The sequence below is a fragment of the Muscardinus avellanarius genome, assembly GCF_963383645.1.
Source record: "Muscardinus avellanarius genome assembly, chromosome: 3".
In the NCBI taxonomy this organism is placed as follows: Eukaryota; Metazoa; Chordata; class Mammalia; order Rodentia; family Gliridae; genus Muscardinus; species Muscardinus avellanarius.
Genome location: NC_137788.1, coordinates 102,405,480 through 102,423,488, shown reverse-complemented (window position 1 = coordinate 102,423,488; position 18,009 = coordinate 102,405,480). Strand labels below are relative to the sequence as shown.

General features: G+C 40.1%; 1 protein-coding gene across 2 annotated transcripts in view; it reads right to left on the bottom strand.

The window, feature by feature from the left end:
• MAGI3 (membrane associated guanylate kinase, WW and PDZ domain containing 3) overlaps positions 1–17,536 on the bottom strand; it is a gene marked incomplete at both ends in the record, with an annotated part of 258,307 nt that extends 240,771 nt beyond the window's left edge. For both annotated transcript variants that reach the window (XM_080693205.1, XM_080693206.1), the window contains one exon: positions 17,221–17,536. In XM_080693205.1, the coding sequence (XP_080549331.1) occupies positions 17,221–17,536 (316 nt within the window). The remainder of the gene's footprint in view (positions 1–17,220) is intronic.
• Between the last annotated feature and the right edge of the window lie 473 nt (positions 17,537–18,009).

Genomic DNA, 18,009 nt, shown 5'->3' with positions numbered 1-18,009 from the left:
AAATAGAGCTGGGAAGGTTAGTGCAGCAGCAGACTAATCCAGGATTTCTATCATACAAATGCAATACTACAAAGAACCTCAAAAGGACAGGCGGTCATAAAAGAATTAGGAAACATCTTTCAGTATTCTTTATCTTTGGTTTTACTAATACTAATTTTATGAAACTTAATTCTTAGTAATGGCTGTGTTTGACTACTGACTTGCAAAATTCCTAAATTATTTTTTTCTAAAAAAATAAAAATCTTGGCTGGGGATATAGCTCCGTAGTAAAATGCTTACCTAGCCTGTGTGAGGCCCTGAGTTTGATCCCCAGAACCATAAAACATTAAAATTAAGATAGAAACTGGGCTGGGGATGCAGCTCAGAGGTAAAGCATTTGTTTGACATATGCAAGGCCCTGCATTCAATCTCCACCACTGCAAATAAAATAAAATAAAATAAAAATGTTTAATCTGTTTGGTTTTGTCCAGAATAGCTAATAAGGTATATTGGGTTTTAATAAACATTATCATCATTGAGTGACAAATCATAATTCTAAATAGCATAGGGTATAATGTGATGCTTTAACATATGTAAACAATGGGATGAGTAAATCAAGCTCATTAACATATCCATCACCTTGCTTTCCCATAAATTTTATGCTGAGACATTTGAAATATACTGTTATTTTGAAATATATAGTCTTACAAATATAATTACTCTGTTGTACAATATAACTCAAAATCTATCCCCCCATCCATCTGAAACTTTGTAGGCTTTGATCAATTCCTAAACATTAAAAATGGATCTTGTAAAAAAAAAAAATACAGCTAACTCCATGCATCACTGCAAAATCTCTTAGCTGAAACTCCCACCCCTAATCAGAAATTATTTCCTTTTCTTGTCTTAAATCTCCAGGAAAGATTCATTGGGCCGTACTCATCTTTCTAATCCATAGAAATCACAGGCTGCTGACCAGCCTATAAATTGGCTGCTTTGGTCGAGGTGCCCTCCCTGCCCTGGATGCCTGTGGCTTGCAGGGGGAGGTTGAGATCAAATAACATAAAACATAGATAGCTCAGCAGCAGATGTGGTAGGGAGTTCCAATACAAGCTAACCTAGTACAAAGATCACTGCCGATGTTAAAAATCCACTAGGCCTACGATCATCGCAACTGCAGGACATTTTGAAAAGAAAAGCTCCCAGAAATGATAATACATTATCCAGAATGGGCTAAGCTGTGATTAAAATACTATGTTTAAGAAGATAAGTGTGTGGAAAAGGATCAGCTGGTACTCAGCACCCACCTCCTTATGGTATGCCTTTCTGAAACGCAGAATTTGGAAAACTAAAAACTATTTTCCAGACTCATTTACAGCTAGTATTCTGGTCCAAATTTGATTCCACTATAAAAATGCTGGACATGATACAGAAGTCAGAAGTAAAGCAGAGGCCCACTGGCCTGTAGCTTTCAGCTGTTTTCAGGTTGTAAACAAGGTCATGGGCATGTCAGCGTCTACTCTCTAGCTCTGAACTAAGACAAAAGGAGAGAATTTCCAATTAGGGGTGGGAGATTCAGCTGACAGGTGTTACAGTGATACACCGGAACTTCTTCTGCAAGAGCAATTATTAAATTTTTAAGAATTTTGCAAGTCAGCTGTCAGCCATTATTAAGAAGTTGCATAAAATTATAATAACACAAATTATCTTAAAAACAAAGGACATGCATACTCAAAATGATCATTTCCTAATTATTTTACAGATAGCAGCAGAGGCAGCAGTGACCAGAGGCAGCATTCCAGCATCCAGCAGTCACTGGTTCACAGGAATGAAGAAGTTGTCACAGCAGTGGCAGATGCTGCTTCCCTTCAAGCAGCTAAGAGGACAACAGCAGTGATGGTTGTGCTCCCCTAGAGCCAGCTACGGTGGTACTTTCTAGCCATCATTTCACAGGCAACCTCCTAATTGCCACTTTCCTGGCTGTTGCAGAGGTGGCAGCTCCCATGGCAGGCTGTTCCTAGAAGTCATTCTCAGCCCCTCACCCTTTCAAAGATCCCCTACACAACTAATTTCCTAGATTACGTCCCTTTGTTTTCTGCACTGAACCCTGGCTGATACTGCAAAAGAGCATGTGATTATCAGATTTTTTTTCATATCTACACTCACACTGTTCTTTCACATGCGAAGAGCCCAAGCAAACCCCCCTCGTCCCTATTAGTCTAACCTAATGAACACAGTCTTCCCAGAACGGCTACCTCAATCTCCTGTCTTCAGCTTTGCCTCACACAGGTGAACATTCGGATCTCTCTACCACAGCCAGCCTTCCGGGCTGAGACACCTTCTCGACCCAGCACAGTCCCTCCACTCAGTTATGTCACCTCATTACAGCCAGACAAGCTCAAGGCCCCTGAGGCCAAAGTGTGCCTTAAGGTTCACCTACCACGTCTCTGAGCATCCCTAGCCCTAATATGTATCTTCCCCCATTGTACCCCATAGTTAGGCCCCAAGAAAAAAAAAATATAAATACAGCTGACTCTAATTCAGACTTGAATGATGGCCCCCATGGAGAGGGGCAAAAAATTGCATTAAAGCCTACCACACAGCAGGAACTATTCAGAAGGGCTTTACTAAGGGCATTGTGAAGGACCTCTTTAATAGAAAAATTATGTTCTCAAAGCTAAAACAACCAACAAGAACGAACACTTAAATATTCAGCTGTTATACCAGCTAACAATTTCATAACTGCTTAGATCTTAACCATAAGCTAGACCATTATGTAAGGCTAAAAATGCCCTGGAAATCTGTGGCATATAACAATTAAAATTCTTTTCTGCGTTCCAACTTCTGGGTTACCACTGCCTCTAACCACACTCAGCATGTTGATGGCCTAACAAACTGAATTTAATATATTACACTTAATTTCAAAAGAATGCAGATTATGATCATAAAGAGAATGTGTTTAAGAGTTTTGTGCACTAATTTTCTACATACATTTTTATGCCAGAAACCAAAACAATGAAAGGAACCAGACGGTCTGGGTCAATCTGGCATGCTTTGCCAGGTTCATGAAATGGCTTCTGGACTGCTGTGCCTCAACTTCTTCGTCTGTAGAATAAGGGCATGCACTGATTGTATTGCTACATTCCTTCCAAGTGAGTGACTAACTTTAAGCCCAAAGAGAAAACAGAATAAACACTTAAATAAGAATGACAGTGGCCGGGCGTGGTGGTGCACGCTTGTAATTCTAGCATTTGGGAAGCTGAGACAGGAGGATCACGGTTCCCAGACAGCCTCAGCTACTTAAGAGAGGCCCTTTGCAACTCAGTGAGACTCTGTTACAAAATAAAGAATAAAAAATAGGGCTAGGGATATAGCTTGTAGCTTAGAGGTCGAATGCCCCTGGTACCACCAAAAAAAAAAAAAAAATGAGCGAGTGAGTGTGTGTGTAACTGTGGATTGAACCCAGGGGCATTCTTCCTTCAAGCAACATCCCCAGCCCAATTTTTTATATTTTGTTTTGAAAGAGGTTCTCACTGGGTTGCTGAGACTTTCACTACTTGAGGCTGTCCTCGAACCTGTGATCCTCCAGCCTCACCCTCCCAAGGACCGGAGTATACGTATGTGCCCCCAGGCCAGGCTACCAACCTGCTTTAACTGCTTCTTTGGAGAATCCAACTTAGAATATAGTATTTGAAGCTGCAAAAGGAGAGATCTGCTTAAATACTATGAGTTATATCTAGCTTGGTTAAATAAAATTTAAGCAATGTGGACTTTGAAAAGAGTCTGCACAACTTATAAAAAATTGCCAATTTTGCCAGGTACAGTGGCACACACCTACAATTCCAGTGTACTTGGGAGACTGAGACAGGAGGATCACAGGTTTGAGGCAAGACTCTGTTTCAAAATAAAAAGGATATATAATGCTTCTGGGTTCAATCCACTAGCAAAAAAACAAAAACAAAAACAAAAACAAAATATTTTAACTACATTTAACACCCACTCAATTCAAAATTGTAGTTCTTCCTTTTCCTAGAGAAAGAAAAGACTTTTCATACATAATTAATATTCTACCTAAAAATGAAAAAGTTCAATGCCGCTTCTGTTCATAGTCTTCCCTTTATAAACTTTGATGTGTTAATCTCTCTGAACCTCAGTTTCCCTATTGTGTAAAAGGAGATGAAAATGCTAACTGATTTCTTGAAAGGAAGACATGAATGCCAACATACACATTCTTACATACCAAATGAGATGAGTGGATAATGCCTTGGCACCTATCACTCAGTAAATGATAGCTGGCTCAGTAAATGATATCATGGCAAGTTTGCATGTCAGAATATTCCTATTAGGTGCTCTGAACTTGGAGTTGCCACCAAAGGGAAGTTGAAATGTCATTTCACCAATCAGCATTACATTGTAAGACAGCTCTAATTTGCAGATCTAACTCTATTCAAATGAAATTAAAAATTCCATTAGCATGTGCATGCCATCATCCTAAATCAAATGCTGAAATTGGTGAATAGAATCTTAGCTAAAATTAATAATATTTAGACAAAGTGTTCTGCCAAAAGCTACCAAGATGGGTTAAGATACAGCTCTGAGTAAAGGTAAGGAAGACTGCATTATTTTAACAGACTTCATGGCTTAACTAATCAGTATACGAAATTAATATTTGGGAACTCATCATTACAGGCTTTTGCAATAGAAGTAGTTATTTTTCCTAATATGGTCGAAAAACATCCCACGAGGACATAAGCTAGTTTAAAATTACAAAGTCCTAGCCGGGCGTGGTGGTGCACGCTTGTAATCCCAGCGCTTGGGAGGCTGAGACAGGAGGATCACACCGTTCAAAGCCAGCCTCAGCTACTTAGTAAGGCTCTCAGCAACTTAGTGAGACCCTGTTTCCAAATAAAATACAAAAAAGGTCTGGGAGTATATCCCAGAGGTATAAAGCCCCTGGGTTCCACCCCCAGTACCACCAAAAAAAGAAAAAAAATTACAAAGTTCTGCTATGATTGATTGAGAGTGAGTGTGTGTGTGTGTGTGTGTGTGTGTGTGTGTGTGTGTGTTTTCAATGTGTGGACATTGAACCCAGGGCCATTCTACCTCTCAACTACATCTCAGCCCTATTTTGTTTTTGAAACAGGGTATCGCCAAGTTGCTAAGGCTGGCTTCAAATTTGCTATCCTCTTGTCTCTGCCTCCCAAGTACCAATATTATAAGTGTTCACTACCACACCTGGCCCTGCTCTGATTCTTACTGGCAAATTACACCCAATTCCATGGATATTCTTATGTACAACAAGTATGTAAGTGTATTAACCCATATCCTACCAAGACTTAATATTCACTAAAGATTCAACATCAGATGATACTTAGCAATATTCCTACTATGCATGTTACACATGCATTAAAGATTAATATTAAAATATTATTTTTAAAATATCAAAACTGGAGATATTACTACAGTATTTAAAATATAAAAGAAGTATGAAATGATACTCAGAGCACTCATCCCTCTTAACTCTCCACCCCTATTCTGAGAACTTCTGTTCCCCTAGTAGGGGCAAGAAAAAAAGGGGGGCACAGTTTATCCTGCAATATTTGCCAAATAACTATTTTGCTGATCAATAGGTACTACATTACACCATGCTTAAGTAGTGTGCCAAGTCAAAGTCAATATCAATTAGATAGTTCCTTTAAGGCATAACTTCTATGAGATCATATTTAAAATGTATTATTATTAGGATGCCCTTATAAATAATATAATGATATTGTCTCAATTTATGTTTAAAAAGACCATTTTTAAAAGCAAAACACATTAAGAAGCAATTAGTTTAGAACTTCAATTTCAAAATGGTAGAATAATATTGTTTTTAAAACTTCATTGTTTACCTAGACTAATAATCTCTTTCTCAATGCCAAAGTAATTAAGTGATCTTCAAAGTATTCCATCTACCTAAGCACAAGCAACAATGATGCAAAGAAGGCCAGCTGACATTTAAAAAAAAAGAAATTACAAGCAGTACTTCTAAAATGTGCAGAGGTATCAGCATTGCAATTTTTAAAACATCTGGTTTTATAAAAACAGCAAATATGATAATATTTGAGTAAAATATTTGAAAAAATAAGTTCCTCATTTAGTATACAACCTATATCTGCTTTTTCTTAAAAGTGATAGCTTTATGACAACTGCATACTGCTATTGGCTTCAAAGTAAGCTTAAGTGTTTTAAAAGAGGCCATTTCTGTAGTGTTGTCTTGTTAAGTGGCCCATCCTTTGAGAGACTGCCCCTCCCTTATTCCCTGGGGTTCTGCTACAGTTATGAATCTCACTGTACCATCTATACCTAGCTGCAAGAACAAGGCTATCACTCAGCCCTAGACAATTATGGGCCCCATTGCTTTCTCTCCCCATTAAGTGGTCCAAGAGGTGGGCACAGGACCTATTAAGTTGCTGTGTGAGATTGGTTACTGCACCCCAGAAAAACAATGAGAAGTTTTAATGCTCCTTTGTGACTTGAGGGTTCAGAACTATCTTTTCTGCTACACTGAGAGTCTGCTACACTCAGAAGAGCCAAGTAGCAGTTCTGATGACCACCACTTAAGAACATTAACTTAGCTCTTACTGATCTATGCCTGGATTTTTATGTGTGTAAATCAATACATTTCTTCTTGACCTAAATTAGCCTCAGTAAAGTTTCTTTTGCTACAGAATTCTCATAATTGACACGTGAACTACATTTTGTTTTTTATTTTTTACTTTTCTGCTAAAATGTAAGCTTTACACATCACAAGAGACCTGCTGCAAACTAGATAGCTGTCCAAAAAGTAATGCCTCTCCAGGACTTCTCCATTAGATTTTTTTTTTTTTTTGGTGGCCATGGGGGTGGAACCCAAGGCTTTCTACCCCTCCGGGCTATACTCCCAGACCTACTTTTTATTATTTTATCTGGTAACAGGGTCTCATTAAGTTGCTGAGAGCCTCACTAAGTAGCTGAGGCTGGCTTCGAACCAGTGCAATCCTCCTGTCTCAGCCTCCCAAGCGTGGGGATTACAAGCGTGCGCCACCACACCCAGCTTCCATTAGATTTTTATAAATCATCTTATTTGAAGAAAAATCAAAGTCAACTTAATTCTAATTAAGTTAATAAAATAAAGCATTTGCTAATAAATACTTGTTTTTTCTTCTTTTTTATTTTTTATTTTATTTATTTATTTATTTTGGTGGTACTGGGGTTCCTGGAAACCCTTCTACCTCCAGGCTACACTCCCAGACCTATTTTATATTTTTATTTGGAAACAGGGTCTTTTAAGCCAGCAAGGCTGGCTTCAAACCTGAGCAATCCTCCTGTCTCCGCCTCCCAAGCACGGGGATTACAAGTGTGTGCCACCATGTCTGGCTTGTTATTTTCTTCTTCATAGGGTACTTTCATTTCATAAAACTATTTCTAATAAATGTCATCATGTAAAATAAAATCCTATTTTTATGGCCATATATATGTCCCAATCAGAACAAGAAGACATAGTGAAGTCTCTCATGAATTTTCTTGATGCAAGAAAAATAATTATATGTTTAAAATTCTCTGCAAAAAAACACAAAAGAAGCAAAGAGGCCAAGATGCCAGAAAGTTATGAGTTCTAAGTACATCAGACAATAAGAAAGGCTACTAAATAGAACAGATTCTAACTATTAACAAGTTTGAAGCAGAATTTTGTTTTAATTTCCTCCCATTGCATAGTATTTTTAAACCTAAACTCCAAATAATAATGTGAAACTTTAATCCTTTATATTTATTTTTTACTGAGTTTCTAAAATGGTATCTCAAGCAGGTGTTAATAAAACAAGGTACATAATAATCTATGAGCATAGTCTGCCTTTTCTCTAGTTAGATATGTCACAAATCCAATTCTTGTCCTCAAAATGCAGTCCCTGCTCTCCTGTCCATGGATGACTGAAACAGTGTGGGGAGAGGGTGTGCTCCTCAGAACCACTGTGATGCAGCTGAGCAGTGCCATCAGGAAAAATCACTAGCACAGAGGGAACCAAGACATAATGATGCCACCTTTGTCACTGGAAGCTAGTCAGCTGTGACTATAACAGAAGAGAAACCAGGTTTAAGGTAGAAATATATTTCCAGTTCCCTTTTTGCTATGTTAAAAAAAAAATTGCCTTGTCCCATAAAATTGACTAGGCTTCCAAAGCATCCCAAATAAGCCTACCTACAGGAAAGAATCATTCTGATAATATCTTGCCACATAATGACCTAAGTAAAAATACTCATAGTACTGCATTATGATTAAATTTTTAAAAATGAAAAATGAGCATTATAAGCCCTTGCCAGCATTCTTTCTGAAAGAAAACACATTTCAAATCCAATTTTAAAAAAAAAACTTATGAGACAGTTTATAATGAAACTACCTACACATTTAAACAATATGATTTTCTTCTACTTTCCAATTCTATAATGTGAGTTTTGTGCTTTTGTACAAAATAAAAGCTTTGATATGCATATATATATCCACTTATGTAAATTTATACACACACACACACACACACACACACACACACACACACCCTAGTGAAATGGACCACACTATAGATCTTTCTATATTGAACATTTTTGTCCTGTTTTTCATTTCTTCTGCTTCTTATCTACTACTGAAAAAGATCCCAATTCTACTCTCCAAAACTCACCTTTCAAAGCCAGTATAGGTTCAAAATTCCTCACAATTCTTTCCCCAACCAGCCAAATCAGAAAATGATGGCAAACCAGGGCATGGCGGGGCAGGGGGGCGGGTGCCTGTAATCCTAGTGCTTGGGAGGCTGAAACAGGAGGATTGCAGGTTTGAGGCCAGCCTCAGCAACAACTCAGAAAGACCCTGTTTCAAAATAAAAGATAAAAAGTGCTGAGGGTATACCAAAGTACCCAAAGAAGTGCTGAGGGTGTACCCAGTATCAAAAAAGGAAAACAAGAGCAGGTGGCAAGGACCTGACCAAGACATAAAAAAGGATGACCCCTATTTCTGCTTATGTACACATTTAAATTCCACAAGTTTATTATACACGCCCAGATGAGAATAATTTTTTAGAATTAAAATACAGATTTTTTTAATGAAATATATCTCTAAAATACAAACAAATTGTTTCATTGGTATATAACCAAAACAAACAAAAAAACCCAGCAACTGATTCCAATATGGATGACATGAAGACTCATCCTAAAATTGGTACAACGTGGTATTTTATGTGCAACTTAGGGGCTTTTATTCCCCCCTGAGGGTCTGGGGATGGAACCCAGGGGCATTCGACCTCTGAGCTACATCCCCTGCCCTATTTTTTATTCTTTATTTTGAAAAAGGGTCTCGCTAAGTAGCTGAGGCTGTCCACGAACCGCGATCCTTTGGTCTCAGTCTCCCAAATGTTGGGATTATAGGTGTGTGCCACCACGCCCAGCTTTTATTTATTTATTTATTTTTTTTATTTTTTGGTGGTACTGGGGGTAGAACCCAGAGGCTTTCTACTTCCAGGCTATACTCCCAAACCTATTTTACATTTTATTTGGAAACAGGGTCCTACTAAGTTGCTGAGAGCCTCACTAAGTAGCTGAGGCTGGCTTCGAACCTGTGCGATCCTCCTGTCTCAGCCTGCCAAGCACGGGGATTACAAGCATGCGCCACCACGCCGGGCTTCACACCCAGCTTTTAAAAAATAAAATTTTGTAGGTAAGAGCTAGGTCTGTCCTCACAGCTCCCTGGCTTTTTTTTTTTTTTTTCTTTATTCTTTTTTTTTGTTTGTTTGTTTTTTTTTTTTTTTTTGGTACTGGGGATGGAACTCAGGGGCATTCTACCTCTGAGCTATATTCCCACTTCTATTTTAATATTTTATTTTGAAACAAAATCTCACTAAATTGGTGAGACTGGTCTCGAACTTGGGATTCTCCTGTCTCAGTCTCCTAAGTACTGAGATGACTGGCCTGTGCCACCCACCATGCCCTGCTCCCTGACTCGTTTTTATAATCCCGATGTCAGCTCAATATTGGCACTCAGAAGAGGCACCAAAGAATTTGTTGAAGGAATGAGCATGTGCCGTAGCTCTTTATAAAGTAAAAAGAGCACCTTTTCTTGGAAACCTTCCAAATAATAATTTATTCTTCAAGAAAAAAAGCAATGACGGAATTTGCCTCTCCTCCCCCACAAACAAGTATCTTCACAATACCAGCCTCCAAGCTACTGAAAACCACTCTAGGCAACAGTTTTAAATTCAAGGCACTTGGGCCGGCCATGGTGGCGCACGCTTGTAATCCCCATGCTTGGGAGGCTGAGACAGGAGGATCGCACGGGTTCGAAGCCAGCCTCAGCTACTTAGTGAGGCTCTCAGCAACTTAGTGAGACCCTGTTTCCAAATAAAAATATAAAATGGCTCTGGGAGTATAGCCCGGAAGTAGAAAGCCTCTGGGTTCCACCCCCAGCACCACCAATAATAATAATAATAATAATAATAATAATAATAATAAATAATAATAATAATAATAATAATAATAATAAATTCAAGGCACTCAGTTGGGTATGATGTCACAAACCTGTAATCCCAGCACTTGGGAAGCTGACACAGGAGGACTGCAGTGTTCAAGACCAGTCTTAGCAACTTAGCAAGACCCTATTTCAAAATAAAATAGAGTAAGGGGTGCTGTTTGGAGGAGGAAGAATGGGTTCGATCTCGTGGAGAAAGAAAGAAAAAAAAAGAAAGAAAAGAGGAGGGAGGGAGGGAAGGAGGGAGTTAATTTGGGGCATTATCCTATTAAAATGTGGTATTTTCAAGAAACTTCTCAAAATTTCAAGAGAGAATCAAAAGTAATTCAAGGTAACACAGTTTTAGTCTTCAATATCAAAACATTTATACTTTGTTAAACCAAAACATTTATACTTTGTTAAATCACCAAAAACTGAAATTGGTAGAGTTTGAATTTGGTGACATTAAGGTGGTTCAAAACTGGAATTTTCCTAAAACACTTAAGTGCTCCCAAATTTCATGAAGCACTTAGGTGGTTACATAGTAAAGACGACATGGAATCATTCACCTGAGATTAGGCACTGACTTCCAAAATTAAATACTGTAACAAGTTTAGAAGATTTGTTTTATCATTGATTTAAATAAGTTAGAGACCAGATTTTTAAGAAGCTCTGAAACCTGTCCCATCATAATAGGAGGTTTTGATAAATTCATCCCGGAACCTCAAAGGAAAACTAATTTATATTCACCTGGAATACATACAGAGTTATGCTGTATGAAAATCATTTTAGCAATAAATGGAATATAATTTTTAAATGATCTGAAAGTTGAAAGGGCAAATGTCAAGTTTGTACTTATAAGATAGCAAGAAATTAAAGTACTTTAAAAATTCAACCCAGTAAAATAAAACTGAAGCCGGGTGTGGTAAATCAGGTTTGTAATCCCAGCATTCAGGAGACTGAAACAGGAGGTATCTGGGTTCTCAGACAACCTCAAGCTACTTAGTGAGGCCCTTTGCAACTCAGTGAGACCCTATTTCAAAAAAAGAATACAAAATAGGGCTGAGAGTGGGTGTGGCTCAGAGGTAGAATGCCCCTGGATTATATCACCAGTACCACACACACACACACACACACACACACACACACACACACACACACACAAAAAGATACTAAATTTATAAGAAGTTTAGAGGTAAGAGCAAGAACAATAGACACCAGAGTGAAATATTTAAAAAGTGAGCAAAATTAAATATATCTTGACATGTTTGGATAACTCCTATAAAATGATGAATAGAAAAAAAAATTAATACAAAAATGTTAATGAAAGCCGGGCGTGGTGGCGCAGGCTTGTAATCCCAGCATTCCTGGAGGATCGCGGTTCGCTGACAGCCTCAAGCTACTTAGTGAGGCTCTCTGCAACTCAGTGAGACCTGGTTTCAAAATAAAGAATAAAAAATAGGGCAGGGAGTGTAGCTCTGAGGTCAAATGACCCTGGGTTCCATCCCCAGACCCGCAAAAAAAAAAAAAAAAAAAAAAGATGTTAATGATATGTCATCTAAGCTAGTCAGTGTTCTGCTATGATATAAGCCCATTACACATCTGAATTACAGGTGTCAATGAATAGAATTCTGAACCTAAACCAGAGTTATTAAGACCTTTGAACAACAAAAAAGTTGCTATAAGGCTGGAATAGCAGGAAAGTTTCAAATTTGTTTATCAAAATTTGAAACTACTTTCTTTCACAAAGGAGCTGCCTCACCATATCTCTAGTTTCTTTTTTTAAAAAAGGTATCAAAAAATTAAAAAAAAAAGGTATCATGTATTGCATTGCAAACATGGGAGGATAGTAATTGACTAGCATATCTCTTCTTCAAATGGTACTGTATAACCTTCTAAACAAAAGTCATCAAAATCCTAGAGTACCCATTCAGCCAAGAAACAAAAGAAAACAAACTAAAAAACAGCCGGGCATGGTGGTGCACGCTTGTAATACCAGCACTTGAGAGGCTGAGACAGGTGGATCGCACAGGTTCGAAGCCAGCTTCAGCTACCGAGTGAGGCTCTCAGCAATTTAGTGAGACCCTGTTTCCAAATAAAGTATAAAATAGGTCTGAGAGTATAGCCCGGAGATAGAAAAGCCCCTGGGATCCACCCCCAGTACCTCCCCGCACCCCCCCCAAAAAAATAAAACTAAAAAACAGACTCAAAAGTTGAGAGGAAAAAAGGCAGGTTCATTATTTTCATACCATAAATATTCCTTATGTTAAACCTTCTAGTAGTTTTTCGTCACCAAAGGGGAATATATTTCTAGGAATGAACTCATTTTTACAAAATTCTCTTAGAAACTGGATATCCCAGAGTGAGAGGTTAAGACTTTTACCTATATTTAACATACAAGCTGTTTCAAGTTAGTTTTTATTTAACAAACTGTACTACTTTTGCTGATTTTCTTTTTTTCTTTTTTTGTGGTATTGGGGACTGAACCCCCAGCCCTATTTTTTTTCTTTACTTTGAAATGGTCTCACTAAGTTGCAAAGGGCCTCACTAAGTAGCTGAGGCTGGCCATGAACCTGCAATTCTCCTGTCTCAGCCTCCCAAGTATAGGGATTACTAGTGTGTGCCACCACACCCAGCTCCTGAGATTTTCATCCCTAGATAGAGGACTAAAGATAAGGTAGTTGAATGTAATGTGTGCATAATAAAACAGTAGACAATGATCCTATGTACTAATTGTGTCAATACTTCATCTCTGGAATAAAATCCACATCGTTTACAACTGCAGAAATGTAAGTTTAAATGTGTATTAAGGAGCAAATCGTTATACACACTATAAAATGCTGCACATTCATAGTATTTTTGTTTGGTTTTGTTTTTGTGGTACCAGGGATTGAATTTAGAAACGTTTTACCTCCAAGCTATATCTGCAGCCCTATTTTTTTATTCTTTACTTTGAAACAAGGTCTCACTAAGTTTAGCAGCTGCATGCCCAGCTCTTAGTTTGAGAAATTTCTGAACAAAATGAAGTCGTCTCATTAATCAGAATAGAAACTGTTTAAGAATATACTCTGAAGCAAAATCAAAGAAACTAATCCTGCCCACAGGACTGTATCATGAAACAATTTCACCAGAGGTCCAAGTTCAACTTCCTTTACTACCAGGAATATGAAGTTCAAATTCAAGTGACAACTTTTCTCTTCACAAAAAAAAAAAAAAAAAAAAAAAAAAAAAAATAGTAGGGTATGGTGACACATGCCTGTAATCCCAGTACCTGGGAGGCTGAGACAGGAAGATTGCAGGTTCAAGGCCAGCGTCAGCAACTTAGTGAAGAGGCCCTCCACAACTTAATGGAATCCTGTTTCAAACTAAAAAATAAAATAGGGCTGAGGATGTAGCTCAGAGGTGGAATGCCCCTGGGCTCAAGCCCCAATACCACAAAAACATAATAAAATAAAACACATAGGGTCATTATTAAGAAACAAGTTGGAGCCAGGCGTGGTGGTGCATACTTGTAATCCCAAGTAGCTAAGTAGCTGTTCAAGGACAGCTTCAGCTACTTAGTGAGGCCCTCTACTAGTGAGACCCTGTTTCAAAATAAAGACTAAAAAATAGGGCAGGGGATGTAGCTCAGAGGTTGAATGCCCCTGGGTTCTATCCCCAGACCTGCAAAAAAAAAAAAAAAAACAAGTTGGGCCAAGCAAGAGAAGGAACTAAAGATTCTCCTAGAAGTAGAAAAAGGAAAAGCACTGACAGCTCATTTCTACATTGATAGTAAAATGATAAGAAATTCTCTAATTTTCCCAAGAAAAGCCTTGGATCAGGAACCAAATTTTAAGGTGCTATTTTCAATTATCCACTAAAGATGAAAACAAAAGAAAAAAATCTGTAAATCAAAGCTAAAGATAACCACTGCCAGAAAGAACCTTCATTAAATTTGCGGCTGATGGTACTAGCTCTGGCTGGGCTCCCTTTAGTATCTACTAGATGAAAAGGAGAAAACTAGGAAGAATCAATGCTGAGGCAACCATATCCCACAGTCCAGTTCATCCATCCAGCACGGGCTTTGTCAGAAGACAATATGAGATCATTCCCCACTACTATTACACCTTACAGAGATGGTTACATTTCGTTCTCACACTGTGCCAGCTTCTAAATGACATGTTATGAATATAGTTTAACAAAGAGTTTCTAGACAAGACCAGAAAGAGTGCTAAATGTACTTTATAATAGTTAACTCAATTGAAAAATCCATTTCTTTGAAAGTTTAGATAAAAGGGGAGAAACAATGGTTAGGTAAAGTTTCTTTTTATATCTCCTGACTCTCTATTATCGTCATTTTCTAAATCAATCACTATAGTATACAACCTCTACCTCTTCTGGAGAAAGTTTTTATGCTGTTTTTAAGGAACAAAGTTCTACAAATAACCTCACATTCCTAATTTCCAATATTTAAAGTATTGTGTTTAACCTGCAAAAATTATGCTACTTTATAAGAAATGCTGCTTTTAAGCAAAGGCATTTAAGAAAGCCTAGTACTAGATTAAAAAAATGTATACTCACAACTTGCTTAGAAACAAGAGTATTAATTTCAGATGACAGACATAATGTTGTCCATTAGAAATTACTAATGCAGAATGTATCTTAAAAATAAGACAGACTATTATTAATGATTACAAAATGTACTTCAGCCATTAATATTTTATTCCCTTTATTTTGGCTAAATATTTAACATTGGACAGTGTCTTTGGTTGCCAAGAGGCCAAAATTTTATCACTATAAAAATGGCCAACTACAGTCTGAGTATAGGATGTTTACTCAACACAATTAATATTAATGCACACACGCTCAACTTTGAAATATTTTCTTAAATTTGATATAAAGATTGAAAATGTATACAACATGCAAAGCAAATTAATATTAAAGAGCTAGCTCTCTAGTCTTCTAAAAGAATCATAAACACCAGGTTCCTCATCAATCTATCAACTTTAAAACTCTTTTCAAATAAATTAAACAGCTGGGCATGATGATGCACACCTGGAAGACTGATGATGCATTCCAGTACTTGAAAGACCGAGACAGGAGGATCACAGGTTCATGGCCAGCCTTGACTACTGAGTGAGGCCCTCTGCAACTTAGTGAGAACCTGTTTCAAAATAAAGAATAAAAAAATAGGGCTAGAGGTAAAACGTGAAGGTAGAATGCCCCTGGGTTCAAACCCCAGTACCACAAAATAAATTAATAGTTATACTTCTATCCACACCCGCCAACTAATCAAAACAAAACCCAAAGCAATGATGCAGATGTCCTTATTATTCACTGACATATGAGAATTGAACTACATAGAAACTAGTAAATGCTAACTATGTAGTATTCTGCGTACTACAGACAGTGGCTGTCTGGCTGGATTACAGCCCCCAACATCTCTTCTGTACCCTTCACGTATGGCATATAAAGTTGGAGCCAATAAAGAATTTGATAATTCTCCAGATCATAGAGAATAGGCTGTTTAATGTCTGCCAAAGTTATGAAAATTAAAAAGAAAATCTCACACAAACCCATCAACTTAAAATGAGTAAGGTGGAATAGAATCTATGAAGAAATTCTTGAGAATGTAGGACTCTATGTCTGCATGTGTGAAGTGTATGCCCACAACACATATGTACATTGCATCATGAACGAATAGTTCAGATTAAGCTCAAGGACTACTGAAGAGGTATTTCCAAAGTACGCTGCTGAGAAAGAAAAAAATGTAGGGAGACAGCATATGAAAATTTTCTCCAGAATTTTCTAGCATCTTGCCTTGAAAGGATGGACTGATATCTAGCCCAGGTCACAACTAGGAAGTCCAATATATTTTCATACACCGTAAATTTTAGTAGAACACATTCAGCAAAAACAGTTTGAGTAACACTGTGATCATAATTCTCTCACCTCCTAACATCTCAGAAGACAGAACCACATTCTATCAACATTGTTCTCGATAAATTCATAAGACTACTACTACGTACTATCAGAGCTCACCATACGCAGTCTGATCAATGATTTGAAACTGGCAAGTATGCTACAACGTAACATGCTTTGCTGCGGATTTTACTAGCATGAAAGACACCAGGGCAACAGGGGATCTTTCTACCGATCACTTCAACAAAATTCCGTAAAAATCAAAGCCTTGCACAAGAGATTTACTCAGCTAGGCGCCTAGGTTTTTCTTCAAAATCTAGAATCTATTCAACAGCTCATTGCAAGAGCACAGCACTGCCACATACCACACGTTGTATACCCTCATCGGTACCCAGACACCTAAACCACCTGGACTGATAGAGTTGGACTGTCAGCTCTGAGACATCTGCTGGTGTGCAAAAAACACGGAAGCAGTTTAACCCCCTCCAAGTACTCTAAGTGGCAGGTAGCCTTGGCCCCAAGTGCTTCGATAGCGAAGACCTCTTTCCCCTGTTAGAAGATGCGTAAGACGATTCCAAAGACAATGCTACAATCCTGAGACCTCTCCTACAACGGAGAGCAGGAAAGGGCTGGCCTCCTCTAGTCAAAAACTCTTGTCTGCGGTGGGAGACGGGGGCTACAAATTTACGACACCCCGCGACCGGTTGCAGTTCGTGGAGAGCGTGCACCACAGCGCTGCCCACCAAGAGCTCAGTTTTCCCACCCGCAAAATGGGAATCCCCGGCGCCACCAGCCCCCGCCCGGGAGGCGGGCACACCCCCGAGGGCCCCTACCTGGCTTCACGGTCTTGAGACGGATGGGCTCGCGGAAGTGGCGGATGACAGCCAGGGTGTCCCGGTGGGTGAGCCCGCTGACGGGCGTCCCGTTCACCTCCAGCAGCACATCCCCGGGGCTGGGCGCCTTGCCCGAGACGACGCAGCAGGTGCCCCCGCCGGGCTCCTCGCGGAGCCGCCCCAGGTAGGGGAACTCGCCGCGCTCGGCGCCGCCGCGGATCTCGGCGCCCAAGTCGCCCGGGGGCCCGGCCCAGGACACCGCGCACTCCTGCACCTTGCTCAGCCAGTGCTTCTTCTTCTTCAGCGTCTTCGACATCCCGAACCCCGCTGCACCATGGGGAGCCCCGCGCGGGCGGCCCCGCTCCGCCGGGCCCCGCCGCCCGCCGCCGGCCGCGCCCCGAGGGCCCGCGCTGCCCTGGGGACGGCGGCGGGGCCGGCCCGGCGGCTCGGCGGGGCTGCGGGCGGGGTCGCTGCCGGCCGCCGGCCCCCGGCCCCGCGCCCCGGCGGCGGGAAAGGCTGAGGCGAGGCGGGAGCGCCCGGGCGAGGACCGGCCCGTCGGGGGCGCGCACCCGCCCGCGCGGAGCCGTCGCCCGGTCGATCGATCGCGCCGTTGCGGAGCCCGAGCGCGGAGCCCGACGCCGGCCCGAGCTGCCAGGAAACTGCCGCTTTCAAACCCGCCGCAACCTCCTCCCCCGCCCTCGCCCCTCCCCCCTCGCCCCGCCCTCGGCCGGCCCCGCCCCCTCCCGCCGCGCGGCGCCCGGCGCGCTGCCGTCACCGGCCGGGCGCCGG